Here is a 20,778-nt window from a genome sequence, read left to right on the forward strand (position 1 = left end):
CTTTGGAATTGTCCCTCGGGTGTCCCTGGGGTGTCCCCTGGGTGTCCCTGGGGTGTCGCTGATGTGTCCCCGTGGGATGTCCCTGCTTCGGGGGTGTCCCCAGGGTGTCTCTGGGGTGTCCCCAAGGTGTCCCTGAGGTGTCCAAGATGGACAGCCGGGCTGGCAGAGGCTGGACAGCCAGACAGAGCTGGACAGATGGACAGCCGGACACCTGGGCAGACAGAGGCCAGACAGATGGACAGCTGGGCTGGCAGAGGCTGCACAGAGGGACAGCAGTGGTGGCACATGCTGGATGGCCGGACAGAGGCCGGACAGATGGACAGCTGGACAGCTGGGCAGGCAGAGGCCAGACAGAGGCTGGAGAGATGGACAGCCGGACAGCTGGGCAGGCAGAGGCCGGACAGCCAGACAGAGCCGGACAGATGGACAGCCAGGCTGGCAGAGGCTGGACAGCCAGACAGAGCCGGACAGATGGACAGCTGGGCAGGCAGAGGCCGGACAGATGGACAGAGCCGGACAGATGGACAGCTGGACAGCTGGGCAGGCAGATGATGAATGCCTGGACAATCAGACAGCCAGGGTGGCAGAGGCCGGACAGCCAGACAGACAGAGGCCAGCCAGCTGGACAGGCAGCTGGCCGGATGGACAGACAGACAGCCGGACGGACAGCCAGCCAGCCGGCCGGGCAGGCAGAGCCAGCGGGCTGTGACAGCTGTGCCCACAGAGCCGCTCCCGGGGGCGGGGAAGGCCAAAGGGGAGAAAACAATCGGAGAAGAGGAAGGAAAACAAACAGAGAGCGCGAACCAAAGAGCGGCGACCTCCGCCCCCAGCCCCGGCGCCGCCACAGCCCAAAGGTCACCCGGCGCACCTTGGCCACCGTCCCCACCGCCGCGGTGGCCATGGCGGTGCTGCCGGCCCTGCTGGCCCTGCTGGCCGTGCTGCTGGCCCTGGCTCCTCTGGCCGCTGCCCGCTTGGCGCCCTTCCTGTGGCAGGACCTGGCCTTCTTCGGCACCATGGCGTGGTCATCGCTGCGCTGCCGCCGGCGCATGGCCACCAAGCCGGCCACCACGCTGCTGGACGTGTTCCGGCAGCACGTCCGGCTGCGCCCGCGCCACCCCCTGCTGCTCTTCCAGGACCAGGTGCTCACCTTCGAGGACGTCGAGCGCCGCAGCAACCGCGCGGCCTGGGCGCTGCGGCGGCGCGCGGGGCTGCGCGGCGGGGGCCAGACCGTGGCCGTGTTCCTGCCCAACGAGCCGGCCTACCTGTGGACCTGGCTGGCCTTGGCCAAGCTGGGCTGTGCCATGGCTTGCCTCAACTGCAACGTGCGGGGACGGGCGCTGCGGCACGCGCTGGAGGCGGCCGAGGCCACCGTGATGCTGGCCAGCCCTGGTGAGAGGGGACAACACCGGGGTTTGGGGACATGAGGGGCTTGTGGCCACCAAGGCCACCGTGGTGCTGGCCAGCCCTGGTGAGAGGGGACAGTGGGGTGTTTGAGGGGGGTTTGGGCGGTTTGGGGCCACCAACGCCACCGTGATGCTGGCCAGTCCTGGTGAGAGGGGACAATGGGGGTATGGGGCCACCAAGGCCACCGTGATGCTGGCCAGCCCTGGTGAGAGGGGACAACACCGGGGTTTGGGGACATGAGGGGCTTGTGGCCACCAAGGCCACCGTGGTGCTGGCCAGCCCTGGTGAGAGGGGACAGTGGGGTGTATGGGAACATGAGGGGTTTGGGGCCGCCAAGGCCACCGTGGTGCTGGCCAGCCCTGGTGAGAGGGGACAGTGGGGTGTATGGGAACATGAGGGGTTTGGGGCCGCCAAGGCCACCGTGGTGCTGGCCAGCCCTGGTGAGAGGGGACAGCGTGGGGTTTGGGGACATGAGGGGCTTGTGGCCACCAGGGTCACCGTGGTGCTGGCCAGCCCTGGTTAGAGGGGACAGCACAGGGTTTGGGGGGACTTATGGCCACCAAGGCTGATGCTGGCCAGCCCTGGTTAGAGGGGACAACGAGGTGTTCAGGGGGGTTTGGGGACATGAGGGGCTTGTGGCCACCAAGGCCACCGTGGTGCTGGCCAGCCCTGGTGAGAGGGGACAATGGGGTGTCTGGGAACATGAGGGGTTTGTGGCCACCAGGGTCACCGTGGTGCTGGCCAGCCCTGGTGAGAGGGGACATCACAGGGTTTGGGGGGTTTGGGGACATGAGGGGGTTGTGGCCTCCAAAGCCACCCTGGTCTGTGCCAGCCCCAATGAGTGACCGTGGGGTGGGGGAGTTTGCACAGGGAGTGTCCCTGTCCCTGGGTGTGTCCCTGTCACTGTCCCTGGGTGTGTCACTGTCCCGGTCCCTGGGTGTGTCACTGTCCCTGTCCCTGGGTGTCCCTGTCCCTGTCCCTGGGTGTGTCCCTGTCACTGTCCCTGGGTTTCCCTGTCATTGTCCCTGTGTGTGTGTCACAGCCTGGACATGGCTGTCCCTGTGTGTCCCTCTCACTGTCCCTGTGTGTCCCTCTCACTGTCCCTGGGTGTCCCTCTCACTGTCCCTGGGTCTGCCATTGTCCCTGTGTGTCCCTGTCACTGTCCTTGGGTCTGTCACTTCCTCTCTGTGGGTCCCTTCCTCTATGTCACAGCCTGGACATGGCTGTCCCTGTGTGTGTCACTGTCCCTGTGTGTGTGTGTGTGTCACAGCCTGGACATGGCTGTCCCTGCGTGTCCCTGTGTGTGTCCCTGTGTGTCACTGTCCCCGTGTGTCCCTGTGTGTGTCACTGTCCCCGTGTGTCACTGTCCCTGTGTATATTTTTTGGGTTTTGGGGGTTTTTGGGGTGTCTGTGGGATCAGGGGCCCTTTTTGGGGTGCTCCGGGTGCCCCCCCACACTCCCACACAGTTCCCACTGGGTGCCCGGGGCCCTTGGGTGCCCCTTCCTGGGTTTTTGGGGTGCCCTCAGCCCCAGGGCTCACATTTGGGGTGGGTCTGGGTCTGGTGCCCACCTGCCCAGGTGCCCATTGGGGATTCCAGCTGTGCCCACCTGCTCAGGTGCCCACTTGGGGATACTTGAGGTGCCCACCTGGGACTCTTGGACCCCCATCCTTGATTCCAGCTGTGCCCACCTGCCCAGGTGCCCATTGGGGTTTCCAGCTGTGCCCGCCTGCCCAGGTGTCCCTGTGGCATTCCAGCTGTGCCCACCTGCCCAGGTGCCCCTTTGACATTCCAGCTGTGCCCACCTGCCCAGGTGCCCCATTGGGGTTTCCAGCTGTGCCCATCTGCCCGGGTGCCCCTTTGGGATTCCAGCTGTGCCCACCTGCCCAGGTGCCCATTGGGGATTCCAGCTGTGCCCACCTGCCCAGGTGCCCACTTGGGGATACCTTGGGGTGCCCACCTGGGACTCTTGGACCCCCATCCTTGATTCCAGCTGTGCCCACCTGCCCAGGTGCCCCATTGGGGTTTCCAGCTGTGCCCACCTGCCCAGGTGCCCCTGTGGCATTCCAGCTGTGCCCACCTGCCCAGGTGCCCCATTGGGGTTTCCAGCTGTGCCCACCTGCCCAGGTGCCCCTGTGGCATTCCAGCTGTGCCCACCTGCCCAGGTGCCCCTGTGGCACTCCAGCTGTGCCCGGGTGGGCTCACCGCGTGTCCGTGTGTCCCGCAGAGCTCCGCGAGGCCGTGGAGGAGGTGCTGCCCGAGCTGCGCCGCGCCGGCGTCGCCGTGTTCTACCTGAGCGCGGCCTCGCCCACGGCAGGTGTGGAGGCGCTGCTGCCCCACATCGAGGCCTCACCTGACGAGCCCCCGCCCGCCGGGCACCGTGCTGGGGTCAGCGCCGACTCCAAGGCCATGTACATCTACACCTCGGGCACCACAGGTGAGTGCAGGGGGGCTGGCTGGGTGTGGGCATCTTGGGGAGCTTCCTGGACCATCTCAGGTCCACCTTGGCCAGGTGTGTCCACCTGGGAAGCTTGGAGGGGCTTGGGGGGCTTCCTGGACCATGGTGGGCCCACCTGGGCCAGGTGTGTCCTGGTTGTGTCTGTGTGGGTGGGTCAGCACTGATGGAAGGGGTCTTGGGGGCTTCCTCCAGCCCTGACCATGGTGGTTCCACCTGGGCCAGGTGTGTCCTGGCTGTGTCCACATGGGCAGCTGGGGGGCCTTGAGGGGCTTCCTCCAGCCCTGACCATCTCAGGTCCACCTTGGCCAGGTGTGTCCTCACATGGGCAGCATGGAGGGGCTTGGGGGGCTTGCTGGACCATGGTGGGCCCACCTGGGCCAGGTGTGTCCTGGCTGTGTCCACACATGGGCCGCTTGGAGGGGTCTTCCTCCAGCCCTGACCATGGTGGGTCCACCTGGGCCAGGTGTGTCCTGTCTCCATGGGCATCACTCCCCGGGTGAGGTTCCTCAGGGTTCCTCCAATGAGGGCCAAAGACCCCCAGTGCCCACCCTAGGTCCTCCAGGAACCCGCAGGAGCCCTCAGGAGCCCGTGTGGTCCCACCCAGCCCCTTGTCCCCGCAGGTCTGCCCAAGGCCGCGGTGATCACGGAGCTGAAGATGATGATGGTGGCCAGCCTGGCCCGGATCTGCGGGCTGCGGCCCGACGACGTCGTCTACACCACGCTGCCCCTCTACCACTCAGCCGGGCTCCTGGTGGGACTGGGAGGGTGCCTGGAAGTGGGTACGGACACGGAGGGACAGATGGACAGGATGGATGATGGATGGATGGATGGATGGATGGATGGATGGATGGATGGATGGATGGATGGAGGGATGATGGATGGATGGATGGATGGATGGATGATGGATGGATGGATGGATGGATGGATGGATGATGGAAGGATGGACGGATGGATGGATGGATGATGGATGGATGATGGATGATGGATGATGGATGATGGATGGGTGGATGGATGGATGGATGGAGGATGGATGATGGATGGATGGATGATGGATGGATGATGGATGGATGATGGATGGATGGATGATGGATGGATGGATGATGGATGGATGGATGGATGATGGATGGATGGATGGATGGATGCATGGAAGGATGGATGGATGGATGGATGATGGATGATGGATGCATGGATGGATGGATGGATGGATGGATGGATGATGGATGGATGGATGGATGATGGATGGATGGATGGATGGATGGATGGATGGATGATGGATGGATGGATGGATGGATGGATGGATGGATGGATGGATGGATGATGGATGGGTGGATGAAGGATGATGGAGGGATGGATGATGCATGGATGGATGGATGGATGATGGATGGATGGATGGATGGATGATGGATGATGGATGCATGGATGGATGGATGGATGGATGGATGGATGGATGGATGGATGGATGGATGATGGATGGATGGATGGATGATGGATGGATGCATGGAAGGATGGATGGACGGATGGAGGCAAGGAGTAACGAGAGGAGGGGCCTGGTCACCGTGCCCCTGCCGTGTCCCCAGGTGCCACCTGCGTCCTGCGCTCCAAGTTCTCGGCCTCCCAGTTCTGGCCCGACTGCCGCCGCTACAACGTCTCCGTCATCCAATACGTGGGCGAGCTCATGCGCTACCTGTGCAACACGCCCCAGGTGAGTCCCCACCCGCCCCAAACCCCCCCATGAGGTGTCCCCACCTCTCCGGTCACCCCCCGAGGTGGCCCCGTCCCCGTGTCCCCTCCCCAGCGCGCCGATGACCGCGAGCACGGCGTGCGCATGGCCCTGGGCAACGGCATGAGGGCCGAGGTGTGGACGGAGTTCCTGCGGCGCTTCGGGCCCGTGGCCGTCTGGGAGTTCTACGGGGCCACCGAGGGCAACGCCGGCTTCATCAACTACACCGGCAAGGTCGGCGCCGTGGGCAGGGCCAACAGGTTCATCAAGGTGAGCACGTCCTCCTCGGGGTGACACCAACGTGGCACCTCAAGTTGGGTTTCATCCAAGGAAAGGCTTGGGTGAATCTTGGATGGAGCTCTTGGTGGTGGAGCGAACATTTGGGTGAATCTTGGATGAATCTTGGTTGAGTCTTGGATGGAGCTCTTGGTGGTGGAGTGAACATTTGGGTGAATCTTGGATGAATCTTTGTTGAGTCTTGGTTGAACCTTGGTTGAGTCTTGGATGAATCTTGGTTGAGTCTTTAATGGAGCTCTTGGTTGAGCCTTGGTTGGGTCTTGGTTGGGTCTTGGATGGAGCTCTTGGTGGTGGAGCAAACAGTGGCATCTCCAGAGATGTCTCCAGCACCATCCATCAGCTTGGGCTGGCACAACACCAGAGTCCCCAAAACGCCCTTTTCCCACCCAAAATGAGTCCCCTCCAACTGGTTGGCCAACGCTGACCCAACAGTGTTGAGGTCCAGACGGGTTTTGGGGTGTCCATGGGGACATCTCTGGTCACCTCTGTGCCTCTTTTGGTGCCACGTCTCAGCCTTCACCTTCCCGTGGAGCAAAAGCTGCAAAAATCAGATTTTGGAGCAAAAGCTAGGACGGAACAAAAGCTCAAAAATCAGATTTTGGAGCAAAAGCTGGGACGGAACAAAAGCTCAAAAATCAGATTTTTGAGGAAAAAGTGGGAGAGAGCGGAAGCTCAAAACTCAGATTTTTGAGGAAAAGCTTAAAAAATCAGATTTTCCCCCCTTTTTTTCTCATCGTGTTGTCCCACATCTCCTGGATTTGGAAGATGCCACCAATGAGTTCGTTCACCATTTGATTGGATCAGATCAAATCTTTAAATAACTAATTTAAATAACTTATTTAAATAACTTATTTAAATAACTTTAAATCAGATTTAATTTTAGCGATTTAATCTAAAAAAAAAAAAAAAAATTTAAATTAAAGACAATTAAAACCAAACGGTTTTTAATGCCCAGAATGTCAGGATTGGGGGGGGTTGTTCCCACGGGTTGGAACAGACCAATCACATCAGAGCACACCCGGAAATGGGAAGGAAATTCTGGAAATTTCCACGGGAAGGGAATTCTGGAAATTTCCACTGGAAGGAAAATTCCATGGGGAAAGAAATTCTGGAAATTTCCACGAGAGGGAAATTCTGGAAATTTCCACGGGAAGGAAAATTCCAACGGGGAAAGAAATTCTGGAAATTTCCGCGGGGAGGGAAATTCTGGAAATTTCCATGGGAAGGAAATTTCGAACATTCCCACGGGAAGGAAAATTCCCCGGGGAAAAAAAATTCTGGAAATTTCCGCGAGGAAGGAAATTCTGGAAATTTCCATGGGAAGGAAATTTCGGACATTCCCACGGGAAGGAAAATTCCCCGGGGTAAAAAATTCCAGAAATTTCCGCGGGGAGGGAAATTCCGGAACTTTCCATGGAGGGGAAATCCTCCTTCCTGCTTCCACCCTGGGTCCCTCCCTGCCTCCCCCTGCAGCTCTTCGCTCCCTTCGAGCTCATCAGGTACAACGTGGAGCTGGACGAGCCCGTGCGCGACCACCGGGGCCTCTGCGTCCCCACCAAACCCGGTAAGGGCGGGCGGAGCCGCGCCCAAGCCACCCCTGCCCCGCCACGGAGCCCACCAGGAACCCACCGGAGAAACCAAAGCTCCTCCTCCTCCTCCTCCTCCTCCTCCTCCTAAGGGCGGGCGGAGCCGCGCCCAAACCACCCCTGCCCCGCCACGGAGCCCACCAGGAACCCACCGGAGAAACCAAAGCTCCAAAGCTCCTCCTCCTCCTCCTCCTCCTCCTCCTCCTCCTCCTAAGGGCGGGCGGAGCCGCGCCCAAACCACCCCTGCCCCACCACAGAACCCACCAGAAACCCCCGGGAGAAACCAAAGGAGGGGTTGGGCAGCCTCCAACCTTCCTCCTCCTCCTCCTCCTCCTCCTCCTCCTCCTCCTCCTCCTCCTCGGCCAAGGTGAGACGGGGCTGCTGGTGGTGAAGATCACCAAGACCACGCCGTTCCACGGCTACGCCGGCGACGAGCAGAAGACCCAGAAGAAGATCCTGAGGGACGTCCTGGCCAAGGGCGACGCCTTCTTCAACAGCGGCGACCTCCTCGTGATGGACGCCGAGGGGTTCGTCTACTTCCAGGACCGCGTCGGAGACACCTTCCGGTAATTCCAGATCCTTCCGTCGGGGCGGCGTCGCACGGGATGAGGGGAGGGATGAGAACCTTGGCTCCGTGCTCCAGATGGGTGATTTATTATTTTATGATAGATGTTAGATTAATAGAAAATGAGGTTTTATGATATATATTAAAAGAAAAGGAATATATTATGATATCTATTATATTAAAAGAAAATTAAATAGAAAACGAATATATTATGATATCTATTATATTAAAAGAAAATTAAATAGAAAACGAATATATTATGATATCTATTATATTAAAAGAAAATTAAATAGAAAACGAATATATTATGATATCTATTGTATTAAAAGAAAATTAAATATTAAAATTATACTAAAAGAATAGAAGGGAAGGGAAGGGAAGGGAAGGGAAGGGAAGGGAAGGGAAGGGAAGGGAAGGGAAGGGAAGGGAAGGGAAGGGAAGGGAAGGGAAGGGAAGGGAAGGGAAGGGAAGGGAAGGGAAGGGACGGAAATTTCAGGAAATTTCAGGAAAGGAAATTTCAGGAAAGGAAATTTCAGGAAAGGAAATTTCAGGAAAGGAAAGATAATAAAATCTTGTGGCTGCTCACGGCCTCGACACAGGTGGGGCTGTCATTGGTCATCGAGTCAAAAACAGTCTCACGTGCTGGGTAAACGATTCTCCAGGTCACATTCCAAAGCAGCAAAACACGGAGAAGCTGAAGCTTCTCAGCTTCTCAGGAGAAAAGGTCCCGGCTAGAGGATTTTTCACAAAAACAACGCCCGTGACACCCCTGACGGCCCCGTCCCTTCTCCTCCCCAGGTGGAAGGGGGAGAACGTGGCCACCACGGAGGTGGAGGCCACGCTGGGCTCGGTGAGCTTCATCCAGGAGGTCAACGTCTACGGCGTGGCCGTGCCGGGTGAGTCCCACCAAAACGAGGACCTGGGTGGGGTTTGAGGTGGGCCAGGTGTCCCCAGGTGGTCTCAGCCACCACCAAGAAGGTTCAAAAACGACTTTTTGACACCCAGAGTTGCTTTGAGCACAAACATCCCCCAAAATGGTGAAAATGGGACTTGGCTGCCCCGAGGGAGTGGCAGGCGCTGGGGTTGGGCCCATGTGGCCGCAAAGGAGGCAAAAATTGGGAACTTTCACCCCAAAATGAGCACCTGGCATGGGAGGTGCCTCCACCACCGTCCCAAAACCGGGACAAACCCACCCAAAACGCGTTTGGCCACCCCAGTATCCCAGGGGGGCTCCAAGAAGACCCCAAGGAGATGAGGTGGCCGCAGGTGACCGCAGGTGACGTTGGCAGGGTGCGAGGGCCGCTGTGGCATGGCCGCCGTGCGCCTCAAGGACGGGGCTGCCTTCGATGGTGACCGACTGTTCGCCTTCACGCAGGACGCGCTGCCCGCCTACGCCGCCCCCCGCTTCATCCGCATCCAGGTCAGCAGGACACGCCCCCCCGGGGGCGGCTCCCGGGGGTGGGGTCGGACTGGGGAAGGGGAGGGGCCAGCGCTGGAACGGCCAATCGCGGCCTGGTGGAGTCACGGGAGGGTTTGGGTCGGAGGGGTCTTCAGAACTTCTCCAGTTCCATCATGGCCAGGTGGAATCATGGAAGGGTTTGGGTTGGAGGCAACTTTGGAACTCATGGAGTGGTGGAACTCATGGAATCATGGAAGGGTTGGGGTTGGAGGGGTCTTCAGAACTCACCCAGTTCTGGTCATGGCCACGTTTGGAATCATGGAAGGGTTGGGGTTGGAAGAGGTGTTAGAACTTTAGAGCTCATCCAGTTCCATCGTGGCCTGGTGGAGTCACCAGAGGGTTTGGGTTGGAGGGGAGTTCGGAGCTCATGGAATGGTGGAACTCAAGGAATCATGGAATGGTTTGGGTTGGAGGGGACGTTAGAGCTCATCAGGTTCTGGTCATGGCCAGGTGGAATCATGGAACGGTTTGGGTTGGAGACTTTAGAGTTTATCCAGTTCCATCGTGGCCTGGTGGAATCATGGAAGGCTTTGGGTTGGAGGGGAGTTCGGAGCTCATGGAATGGTGGAACTCATGGAATCATGGAAGGGTTTGGGTTGGAGGGGACTTTAGAGCTCATCCAGTTCCATCATGGCCGGGTGGAGTCCCGGGAGGGTTTGGGTTGGAGGGGTCTTCAGAACTCACCTGGTTCTGGTCATGGCCACGTTTGGAATCATGGAAGGGTTGGGGTTGGAAGGGACTTTGGAACTCATGGAATCATGGGAGGGTTTGGGTCAGAGAAGACTTCAGAGCTCATCAGGTTCTGGTCATGGCAGGATGGAATCGTGGAAGGGTTGGGGCTGGAGAAGACTTTAGAGTTTATCCAGTTCCATCATGGCCTGGTGGAATCACGGGAAGGTTTGGGTTGGAGGCAACTTTGGAACTCATGGAAACATGGAAGGGTTTGGGTTGGAGGGGACTTCAGAGCTCATCCAGTGAACCACCTGGCGCCAACAGGGCTCACCTGGTGCCAATGGTGGCCACCTGGCACCAACAGGGCTCACCTGGCACCAACAGTGGCCACCTGGCGCCAACAGTGGTCACCTGGCGCCAATGGTGGCCACCTGGCGCCAACAGGGCTCACCTGGTGCCAACGGTGGCCACCTGGTGCCAACAGTGACCACCTGGTGCCACCAGCGTGTCCCTGTCGCTGTCCCCAGGAGGCCCTGGAGGTCACGGGCACCTTCAAGCAGTGCAAGAACCACCTGGTCCAGGAGGGCTTTGACCCCAAAGGTCACCTGGCGCCAACGGTGGTCACCTGGTGCCAACAGGGATCACCTTGTCCCAATGGGGATCCACCTGGTGCCAAAAGCGGTCACCTGGTGCCAGTGAGGGTCACCTGGTCCCAACAGTGGCCACCTGGCACCAACAGGGGTCACCTGGTGCCAATGATGGTCATACAGTGCCAATGATGGTCACCTGGCACCAACAGGGGTCACCTGGTGCCGATGATGGTCATACAGTGCCAACAGGGGCCACCTGGCACCAACAGGGCTCACCTGGCGCCAACGGTGGCCACCCTGTGCCAATGGGGGCCACCTGGCACCAACAGGGGTCACCTGGTGCCAATGATGGTCACATGGTCCCAACGGTGGCCACCTGGCGCCAACAGTGATCACCTGGTGCCAATGATGGCCACCTGGCACCAACAGTGGTCACCTGGCACCAATGATGATCACCTGGTGCCAATGGGGGTCACCTGGTGCCAACAGGGCTCACTTGGTGCCAACGGTGGCCACCTGGCGCCAACGGTGACCACCTGGTGCCACCAGCGTGTCCCTGTCGCTGTCCCCAGGAGGCCCTGGAGGTCACGGGCACCTTCAAGCAGTGCAAGAACCGCCTGGTCCAGGAGGGCTTTGACCCCGGCCTCGTCCGGGACCGGCTGTTCCTGCGCGACGCCGCGCGCCGCTCCTACGTCCCGCTGAGCGCCGCCGCCTTCCGCGACATCCAGGAGGGGAGGCTGCTGCTGTAGGGCCCGGTAATTAGCGACGGCTAATTAGGGGTTCATTAACCACTTCGGGGAGGTCTGGAGAACCTCGGAGTCGGTGGAAATTAAACCCTGAATCGCCCGTTTTCGGCTGCCAAAGAGGATTTTTGGGGATTTGGGTCCCTTCGGGGATTGTAGCGGCTCCATGGTGGTCCCAGGGCGCTGATGACCCCACGGTAATTAGCAAAGGTTAATTAGGGGTTAATTAAAGCACTTCGGGGAGGTCTGGAGCACCGTGGAGTTGGTGGAACCGAAACCCTGAATTCCCATTTTTGAGTCTTTTTGGGGTTGCAGAGGCTCCTCGGGGGGGGCTCCGTGGTGGCCCCAGGGCGCTGATGGCCCCGGGCTAATTAGCAAAGACTAATTAGGGATTAATTAGGGACTTTGGGGAGGTCTGGAGCACCTTGAGAGTTGATAGAAATTAAACCCTTCATTCCCATTTTTGAATTTTCTTTGGGGTTGTAGCGGCTCCTCTGGTGGCTCCGGGGTGCTGATGGCCCCAGGGTAATTAGCAAAGGTTAATTAGTGGTTAATCCCTTTTAATCCCTTTCCTCTGGAGCTCCACCAGCCGCAAAACCCCCAGGGCAAAATCCTTTATTTACAAACCTCCAACTCCTCACCGCCCTCCTCCTCCTCCTCCTCCTCCTCCTCCTCCTCCAGCATCCCCGAGCAGCTCCAGGCGCTCCTTGGAGCTCCTCCGTGGTTTGGGGTCTGCTCTCCGCTCTCCCCTCCCTGTGAAGCTCCACGGGCTCCTCGGAGCTCCTCCGCGGCTCGGGGCCGGCTCTGCGCTCCCTCTGGAGCTCCACGCCGCAGCTCCGCGGGGTCCTTGGAGCTCCTCCGCTCTCCCCTCCATGTGGAGCTCCACCAGCCGCAGCTCCACGGCTTGGTGCCCGCTCTCCCTTCCCCCTGGAGATCCTCCAGCCCGCACCCTCAGGGCGAAATCTTTTATTTCCAAACCTCCGCGCCGCCTCCGAGCCTCGGAGCTCCTCCAGTTCCTCCTCCTCCATCTCCGAGCAGCTCCACGGGCTCCTTGGAGCTCCTCTGCTCTCCTCTCCTTGTGGAGCTCCACGGGCTCCTTGGAGCTCCTCCGCTCTCATCTCCTTGTCGAGCTCCACGGGCTCCTTGGAGCTCCTCCGCTCTCCTCTCCTAGTGGAGCTCCACGGGCTCCTTGGAGCTCCTCCGCTCTCCTCTCCTAGTGGAGCTCCACGGGCTCCTTGGAGCTCCTCTGCTCTCCTCTCCTTGTGGAGCTCCACGGGCTCCTTGGAGCTCCTCCGCTCTCCTCTCCTAGTGGAGCTCCACGGGCTCCTTGGAGCTCCTCCGCTCTCCTCTCCTTGCGGAGCTCCACGGGCTCCTTGGAGCTCCTCCGCTCTCCTCTCCTTGCGGAGCTCCACGGGCTCCTTGGAGCTCCTCCGCTCTCCCTCCCCCCTGGAGCTCCACCAGCCGCACCCTCAGGGTAAAATCCTTTATTTACAAACCTCCAACTCCTCCTCCTCCTCCTCCATCCCCGATCACCTCCAGGCGCTCCTTGGAGCTCCTCCGCGGCTCGGGGCCGGCCCTGCGCTCCCTCTGCAGCTCCGCCAGGCGCAGCCTCAGCCGCTGCTCGCGGCGTTTCCCGGCCTGGAGCTGCCTCTGGGCTTTGTCCAGCGCGTCCAGCGCGGCCTCGGCGCGGCGCTTCCAGAGCAGGGCGCTGCCCACCTGGTAGCTGTGCTCGCTCTGGATGTACGAGCCGGCCCGGGGCGGCAGCCGCAGCATGAACAGCGACGGCGACGGCGGCGCCGGCGGTGCCGGGGGTCCCGCGGGGGTCGGGGGCGCTCCCTCGGGCAGGGCCGGGGTGGTGGCGGCCGCTCCGTCGCCCGTGGCCACCAGGAGGGTCTCTGGGATGGAGCCCGAGGGGCCGGGCAGGGCCGGGACCCCGCCGTGGGTGCCGGCCGGGGGCGGGCCGGGGTCTTTGGAGTCTCGCGGGAAGCAGGAGACGTCCGAGGGTACCGGGGGGGGCGGCGGGGCTGGGGGGGGGTCCCGTCTGTGGGGAGAGGGGAGAGGGGGGGTCAGTCCGGAGAGAGAGCCCCAAAAATAGCCCCGGAGAGACACCAAAACGCCCCTGGAAATAACCCCGAAATACTCCTGGAGAGACCCCAAAATATCCCTGGAGAGAGCCCCGAAATTATCCCCAGAGAGACTCCCAAAATACTCCCGAGAGACCCCAAAATATCCCTGGAGAGGCCCCCACAAAATACCATCAGAGACACCTCCTAAATACCCCCAGAGAGACCCCCAAAATAGCCCCGGAGAAACCCCAAAATATCCTTGGAGACACCCCCAAAAAAACATTGGAGAAACCCCCAAATACCCCTGGAGACACCCCCAAAATAGCATCGGAGAGACCCCAAAAAACCATTGAAGAGACCCCAAATACTCCCAGAGAGACCCCCAAAATACCCCTGGAGAGACCCCCAAAATACCATTGGAGAGACCCCCAAAATACCATCCTAGAGACCCCAAAATACCCACGGAAAAACTCCAAAAATATTCCCAAAATAGCATCACAGAGACCCCCAAAATACCCGTGGAGAGACCCCAAAATAGCTCTGGAAAGACCCCAAAAATATTCCTGGAAAGACCCCAAAATACCCACAGAGAGACCCCAAAATACCCACAGAGAGACCCCAAAATACCCACAGAGAGAGCCCCGAAATAGCCCTGGAGACACCCCCAAAAACATCCCTGGAGAGACCCCAAAATACCCCCAGAGAGACCCCAAAATTATCATTGGAGAGACCCCAAAATCCCCCTGGAGAGACCCTAAAATAGCCCCGGAAAGACCGCAAAAATATTCCCGGAAAGACCCCAAAATAGCATCAGAGAGACCCCGAAATAGCCCTGGAGACACCCCCAAAATATCCCCGGAGAGACCCCAAAATACCCCCAGAGAGACCCCCCAAAATAGCCCCAGAGAGACCCCAAAATAGTTCTGGAAAGACCCCAAAAATATTCCTGGAAAGACCCCAAAATACCCACGGAGAGACCCCAAAATTATCCCCAGAGAGACCCTAAAATACCCCCAGAAAGACCCCCAGAATAGCCCCAGAGAGACCCCAAGAAACCCCCGGGAAAACCCCCCAAAACACCCACGGAGAGACCCCAAAATAGCCCTGGAGACACCCCCAAAAACATCCCTGGAGAGACCCCAGAATTATCCCCGGGGAGACCCCAAAATAGCCCTGGAGACACCCCCAAAAACATCCCTGGAGAGACCCCAGAATTATCCCCGGAGAGACCCTAAAATACCCCCAGAAAGACCCCAAAAATATTCCCAGAGAGACCCCAAAATACCCCTGGAGAGACCCCAGAATTATCCCCAGAGAGACCCAAAAAAAGCCCCGGAAAGACCCCAAAAATATTCCCAGAAAGACCCCAAAATAGCATCAGAGAGACCCCAAAAAAGCCCCGGAGAAACCCCCCAAAACACTCGAGGAGAGACCCCAAAATAGCCCGAGAGAGACCCCAAAATACCCACGGAGAGAGCCCCGAAATACCCACGGAGACACCCCCAAAAACATCCCTGGAGTGACCCCAGAATTATCCCCAGAGAGACCCCAAAATACCCATGGAGAGACCCCAAAAATATCCCTGGAGAGACCCCAAAATAGTCCCAGAGAGACCCCAAAACAGCTCCGGAAAGACCCCAAAAATATTCCCGGAAAGACCCCAAAAAAGCTCCGAAAAGACCCCAAAATCCCCCTGGAGAGACCCCAAAACACCCCCAGAGCGTCCCGAGGGTCCCGGGGTGGGAGGGGCCAGAGGGAATTGGGGGAGGGGTCTCAGGATGGGAGGGGCCAGGGGGAATTGGGGGAGGGGTCTCAGGAGTGGGAGGGGCCAGGGGGAATTGGGGGAGGGGTCTCAGGGTGGGAGGGGCCAGAGGGAATTGGGGGAGGGGTCTCAGGGGTGGGAGGGGCCAGGGGGAATTGGGGGAGGGGTCTCAGGGTGGGAGGGGCCAGAGGGAATTGGGGGAGGGGGAGGGTCCCAGGGGGTGGGGGGATCTCCATGGGTGGGGGGGGGGGGTCCAGGGGAAATGGGGAGGGGGTCAAGGAAAATGGGGGGGGGGGGGTCCGGGGGTCCCACAGGGCCTGGCCGTACTGGGATGAACTGGGGGAGCCCCGAGCCCCCCCAAAATTCCCCAAAATCCCCCAAAACCCCCCAAAATTCCCCAAAATCCCCCCAAATCCCCCAAAATCCCCCCCAAATCCCCCAAAATCCCCCCAACCCCCCCCCTCGCTCACCTCCACCTGCGGGCGCCCCGCGGGGGTCTCGGGGGGTCCCGATCCGGGGGGGGCTTGGGGGGCCGGGGGGGCCGGGAGGGGCCGGGGGCGAACACGGTGGGCACGGCCCCCTCCTTCAGGCGGTGATAACCACTGGGAAACGGGGGGGAAAACGGGGTCAGGGGCACCCCAAAACACCCCAAAACACCCCAAAAACCGGGGGGGGGCCCCAAAATACCCGGGGGGGTCAGGGGAACCCCAAAAATGGGGGGGAGAGACCCCAAAATGGGGGCGAACACGGTGGGCACGGCCCCCTCCTTCAGGCGGTGATAACCACTGGGAAACGGGGGGGAAAACGGGGTCAGGGGCACCCCGAAACACCCCAAAACACCCCAAAAACCGGGGGGGACCCCGAAATACCTGGGGGAGGTCAGGGGCACCCAAAAAAGTTGTGGGGAGCCCAAAACGGGGGATCAGGGGCACCCCAACACCTGGGGGAGACCCTGAAATACTTGGGGGGACCCCAAAAACTTGGGGGGACCCCAAAACCTGGGGGACCCCAAATACCTGGGGTGATCCCAACACCTGGGGGAGACCCCAAAAACCTGGGGGACCCCAAAACCTTTTAAAGGAGACCCTGAAATACCTGGGGGGTCTTGAAATACCTGAGGGGACCCCAACACCTGGGGGGGGGTCCTGGAATACCTGGGGGGACCCCAAAAACCTGGGGGGAGAACCTGAAATCGCTGGGGGTTTCCCCCACCTGAAACCCCCCAGGCAGCACCTGCAGCCCCCCCAAACTCACCTGGAGCCCCCAGGGCTCACCTGGAGCCCCCCCAAACTCACCTGGAGGGCCCCCAGCCCCACCTGAATCCCCACTCACCTGTGGCTTCAACCGGAAGCCCCCAGGACACAACAGTGACCCCAGGACTCAGCTGTGCACACACCTGTGCACACCTGTGCACACCTGTACACACACACACCTGCACACACAGCTGCACACACCTGGAAAACAGGGGGGACACACCTGGACACACCTGCACACACACCTGTACACACCTGTGCACAGCTGTGCACACCTGTGCACACCTGTACACACACACACCTGCACACACAGCTGCACACACCTGGAAAACAGAGGGGACACACCTGCACACACACCTGCACACCTCCCTGCACACACACCTGGACAGACCTGTGACACACCTGCACACACACACCTGTGACACACCTTCACACACCCCTGCACACCCCCTGCAAACACACACCTGTACACACACCTGTACACACACACCTGTACACACACCTGTACACACCTGTACACACATGTACCCCCCCCTGCACACACACCTGTACACCCCTGTACCCCCCCTGCACACAGACCTGCACACACCTGTGACACACACCCACACACACACCTGTACACACCTGTACACCCCCCTGCACACACCTGTACCCCCCCCTGCACACACACCTGTACACACCTGCACACACCTGTATCCCCCCGCACTCACACACCTGTGACACACCTGTTATCACACCTGTTATCACACCTGTACCTCCCCCCGCACACACCTGTTATCACACCTGTTATCACACCTGTTGTCACATCTGTGCCCCCCGCACACACACACACACCTGTGACACACACCTGTGACACACACCTGTGTACACACCTGTTATCACACCTGTACCCCCCCGCACACACCTGTTATCACACCTGTGCCCCCCGCACACACACACCTGTGACACACACCTGTGTACACACCTGTTATCACACCTGTTATCACAGCTGTACCCCCCAGCACACACCTGTTATCACACCTGTTATCACACCTGTTATCACACCTGTACCCCCTGCACACACCTGTTATCACACCTGTTATCACACCTGTTATCACACCTGTACCCCCCCCCGCACACACACACACCTGTGACACACACCTGTGTACACACCTGTTATCACACCTGTTATCACACCTGTACCCCCCCCGCACACACCTGTGTACACACCTGTTATCACACCTGTGCCCCCCCCCACACACACACACACATACACACACACACACACCTGTTATCACACCTGTGTACACACCTGTTATCACACCTGTACCCCCCTGCACACACACACACACACGCACGCACCTGTAGCCCACGAGCTCGAAGCAGGTGCTCTCGAAGTGCTGCGAGCAGAAGTAGATGTACTTGGAGCTGGGGTCCCAGCGCCCGCCCCCGGCCGGGTCCCGGCGACGGCTGTTCTCCAACCACTGCGCGCGGCGCGGGTCGTCACGGCGCGGCAGCCTGGGGACACCAATGGGGACATTGATGGGGACACTAATGGGGACATTGGGGACATGGGGGACATTGTATGGGGACAGGGACATTGGGGACATTGGGGACTGCGCCCCCCGGCTGTTCTCCAACCACTGCGCCCGGCGCGGGTCGTCACGGCGGGGTAACCTGGGGACGCCAATGGGGACATTAATGGGGACACTGAGGGGACATTGGGGACATTGTTTGGGGACATTGGGGACATTGGGGACAGGGACATTGTATGGGGACATTGGGGACAGCAATGGGGACATTGGGGACTGCGCCCCCCGGCTGTTCTCCAACCACTGCGCGCAGCGTGGGTCGTCACGGCGGGGTAACCTGGGGACAATGGGGACATTAATGGGGACACTGGGGACATTGGGGACATCGGGGACAGTGAGGGGACATTGGGGACATTGGGGACATTGTACAGGGACAGTGGGGACTGCACCCCCTGGCTGTTCTCCAACCACTGTGCCCGGTGTGGGTCGTCATGGCGGGGCAGCCTGGGGACACCAATGGGGACATTGGGGACAGGGACATTGGGGACAGCAATGGGGACATTGGGGACATTGGGGATTGCTGCGCCCCCCGGCTGTTCTCCAACCACTGCGCGCGGCGCAGGTCGTCATGGCGGGGCAACCTGGGGACAGTGACATTAATGGGGACATTGGGGACACTGCGGACAGGGACATTGGGGACAGCAATGGGGACATTGGGGACATTGTACAGGGACATTGGGGACTGCAATGGGGACATTGGGGACATTGTACAGGGACATTGGGGACTGCACCCCCCGGCTGTTCTCCAACCACTGCGCGCGGCGCGGGTCGTCACGGCGGGGTAACCTGGGGACAGTGACATTAATGGGGACATTGATGGGGACATTGTATGGGGACAGGGACATTGGGGACATTGGGGACTGCGCCCCCCGGCTGTTCTCCAACCACTGCGCGCGGCGCAGGTCGTCATGGCGGGGCAGCCTGGGGACAGTGACATTGATGGGGACATTGATGGGGACATTGGGGACATTGTACAGGGACAGGGACATTGTATGGGGAGACCAGCAGGGACATTGGGGACTGCGCCCAACAGGGGTCGTCACAGCGAGGCAGCCTGGGGACAACAGTGGGGACATTGAGGGGACACTGGGGACACTGAGGGGACATTGGGGACACCGAGGGGACATGGGGACACAGGGACATGGACAGAGACACAGACAGGGACAGGGACCGGCCATTCCTGGGGGGTGACACCGGTGACAGGGGGACACAGGAGTGGGAGAGGACACAAGAGGATGGGGACACGGGGAGACACAGGAAGGACGCAGGTGGCACACAGGTGACATGGGTGACACGGGTGGCATGCAGGTGACAGAGGTGACACACAGGTGACACGGGTCACACAGGTGACACACAGGTGACAGTAGGTGACACAGGGGGCACACAGGTGAGCTGTGAGGACTGAGCCTCCACCCCCCCGCGCACCTGGGAATGGAACGGTCCAGCCGGGCTCTTACAGGGGGACAGGGCCGAACCATCCCTCAAACGGGGGGGACAGACACATCTGGGACACACCTGGGACAGCCCATTGCTGAAATGGGGGGGACAGACACACCTGGGACACACCTGGGACAGCCCACTGCAGAAATGGGGGGGGAACGACAGACACACCTGGGACAGCCCAGACACACCTGGGACAGCCCATTGCTGAAATGGGGGGGGGGGGACAGACACACCTGGGACACACCTGGAACACACCTGGGATAGCCCATTGCTGAAATGGGGGGGGGACAGACACACCTGGGACACACCTGGAACACACCTGGGATAGCCCATTGCTGAAATCGGGGGGGACAGACACACCTGGGACAGCCCATTCCTGAGGAGGGGGTGACAACTGGGACAGCCCATTGTTAAAGGGGGGTGTGACAGCTGGGACAGGCCATTCCTGAGGGGGGCGGTGCGACACCTGTGCCAGCCGTTGCTAAGGGCAGGTGACACCTGGGACAGCCCATTGTTAAAGGAAGGGGGGGGGCTGACACCTGGGACAGCCCATTCCTGAGTGGGGGGGGGGTGACACCTGGGACAGCCCATTGCAGAGGGCGAGGTGAGAGCGGTGACAGGAGGGGGATCACGGAGGTGACAGCGGTGACAGGAAGGCGGGCACGGTTGCGGGGGAGGCTCGGGGGTGTGGGGGTGTCCCCTCGCTGCCCTCACCGGTGGAAGGAGATGCCTCTGCCGCGCGTGTCGCGGGTGTCGCGGGTGCAGCAGCCGGCGGCGGAGCAGTGCCGGGGCATCTGCGGGTACAGGGGTGTCACTGGGCTCCCCAAAACCCCTGGACACCCCCAAAACCCCCTCAGTGTCACCCCCAAACCCCCTCAGTGTCACCCCCGCCCCTCCTCCCTCAGCGCGGCCCTGCCCCCCCCCACCCCCTCACGCAGGGCCTGCCCCGCTCTCCCCGCTCAACGGGCCTGACATCCCCCCAGAACGGCCTGACCCGCCTCCCCACACCCCCTCCCGTCCCGTTCCGCCGTTTTTTTCCCGCTTTTTGCCCGTTTTTCCCCGGTTTTGCCCCGTTTTCGCCCCCCCTTTCCCGGCCCCACCTCGGCGCTCCCATCCCGCCGCCGCCGCCGCGGCCTCCCCGGAAGTCTCGCGAGAACTCGCGGGGGCCGCGAGAACGGAGCCCGCCGAGG

The 20,778-nt window shown here is 60.3% G+C and overlaps 2 protein-coding genes across 2 annotated transcripts; one reads left to right on the forward strand and one right to left on the reverse strand.

The window, feature by feature from the left end:
• The first annotated feature begins 899 nt into the window (after window positions 1-899).
• On the forward strand, window positions 900-11,578 carry LOC118701334 (long-chain fatty acid transport protein 2-like). The gene is made up of 10 exons (XM_036405973.2): window positions 900-1,389; window positions 3,631-3,840; window positions 4,482-4,640; window positions 5,439-5,563; window positions 5,657-5,851; window positions 7,352-7,442; window positions 7,832-8,030; window positions 8,828-8,925; window positions 9,319-9,449; window positions 11,323-11,578. The coding sequence occupies exons 1-10, from the start codon at window positions 900-902 to the stop codon at window positions 11,497-11,499; spliced, it is 1,875 nt and encodes a 624-aa protein (XP_036261866.2). The 3' UTR covers window positions 11,500-11,578.
• Window positions 11,579-12,962: 1,384 nt separating this feature from the next.
• THAP7 (THAP domain containing 7) lies at window positions 12,963-20,763 on the reverse strand. The gene is made up of 5 exons (XM_036405975.1): window positions 20,689-20,763; window positions 20,303-20,382; window positions 17,916-18,071; window positions 15,792-15,923; window positions 12,963-13,534 (listed from the first exon to the last, which is right to left on the reverse strand). The coding sequence occupies exons 2-5, from the start codon at window positions 20,380-20,382 to the stop codon at window positions 12,982-12,984; spliced, it is 921 nt and encodes a 306-aa protein (XP_036261868.1). The 5' UTR covers window positions 20,689-20,763; the 3' UTR covers window positions 12,963-12,981.
• Window positions 20,764-20,778: the final 15 nt, after the last annotated feature.

Source organism: Molothrus ater, unplaced genomic scaffold (genome assembly GCF_012460135.2).
Source record: "Molothrus ater isolate BHLD 08-10-18 breed brown headed cowbird unplaced genomic scaffold, BPBGC_Mater_1.1 matUn_MA588, whole genome shotgun sequence".
NCBI classification, from domain to species: domain Eukaryota; kingdom Metazoa; phylum Chordata; class Aves; order Passeriformes; family Icteridae; genus Molothrus; species Molothrus ater.

Bases quoted from the DNA above. Each gene is read 5' to 3' on its own strand.
- LOC118701334 (XM_036405973.2), top strand. From the start codon at position 900: ATGGCGGTGCTGCCGGCCCTGCTGGCCCTGCTGGCCGTGCTGCTGGCC. The intron at 7,443-7,831 runs GTAAGGGCGGGC...TCCTCGGCCAAG, and splicing joins CTGCGTCCCCACCAAACCCG to GTGAGACGGGGCTGCTGGTG. The intron at 8,031-8,827 runs GTAATTCCAGAT...TCTCCTCCCCAG, and splicing joins CGCGTCGGAGACACCTTCCG to GTGGAAGGGGGAGAACGTGG.
- THAP7 (XM_036405975.1), bottom strand. From the start codon at position 20,382: ATGCCCCGGCACTGCTCCGCCGCCGGCTGCTGCACCCGCGACACCCGC. The intron at 15,924-17,915 runs GTGCGTGCGTGT...CCCGTTTCCCAG, and splicing joins TTCGAGCTCGTGGGCTACAG to TGGTTATCACCGCCTGAAGG. The intron at 13,535-15,791 runs GTGAGCGAGGGG...CTCTCCCCACAG, and splicing joins CGGGGCGCCCGCAGGTGGAG to ACGGGACCCCCCCCCAGCCC.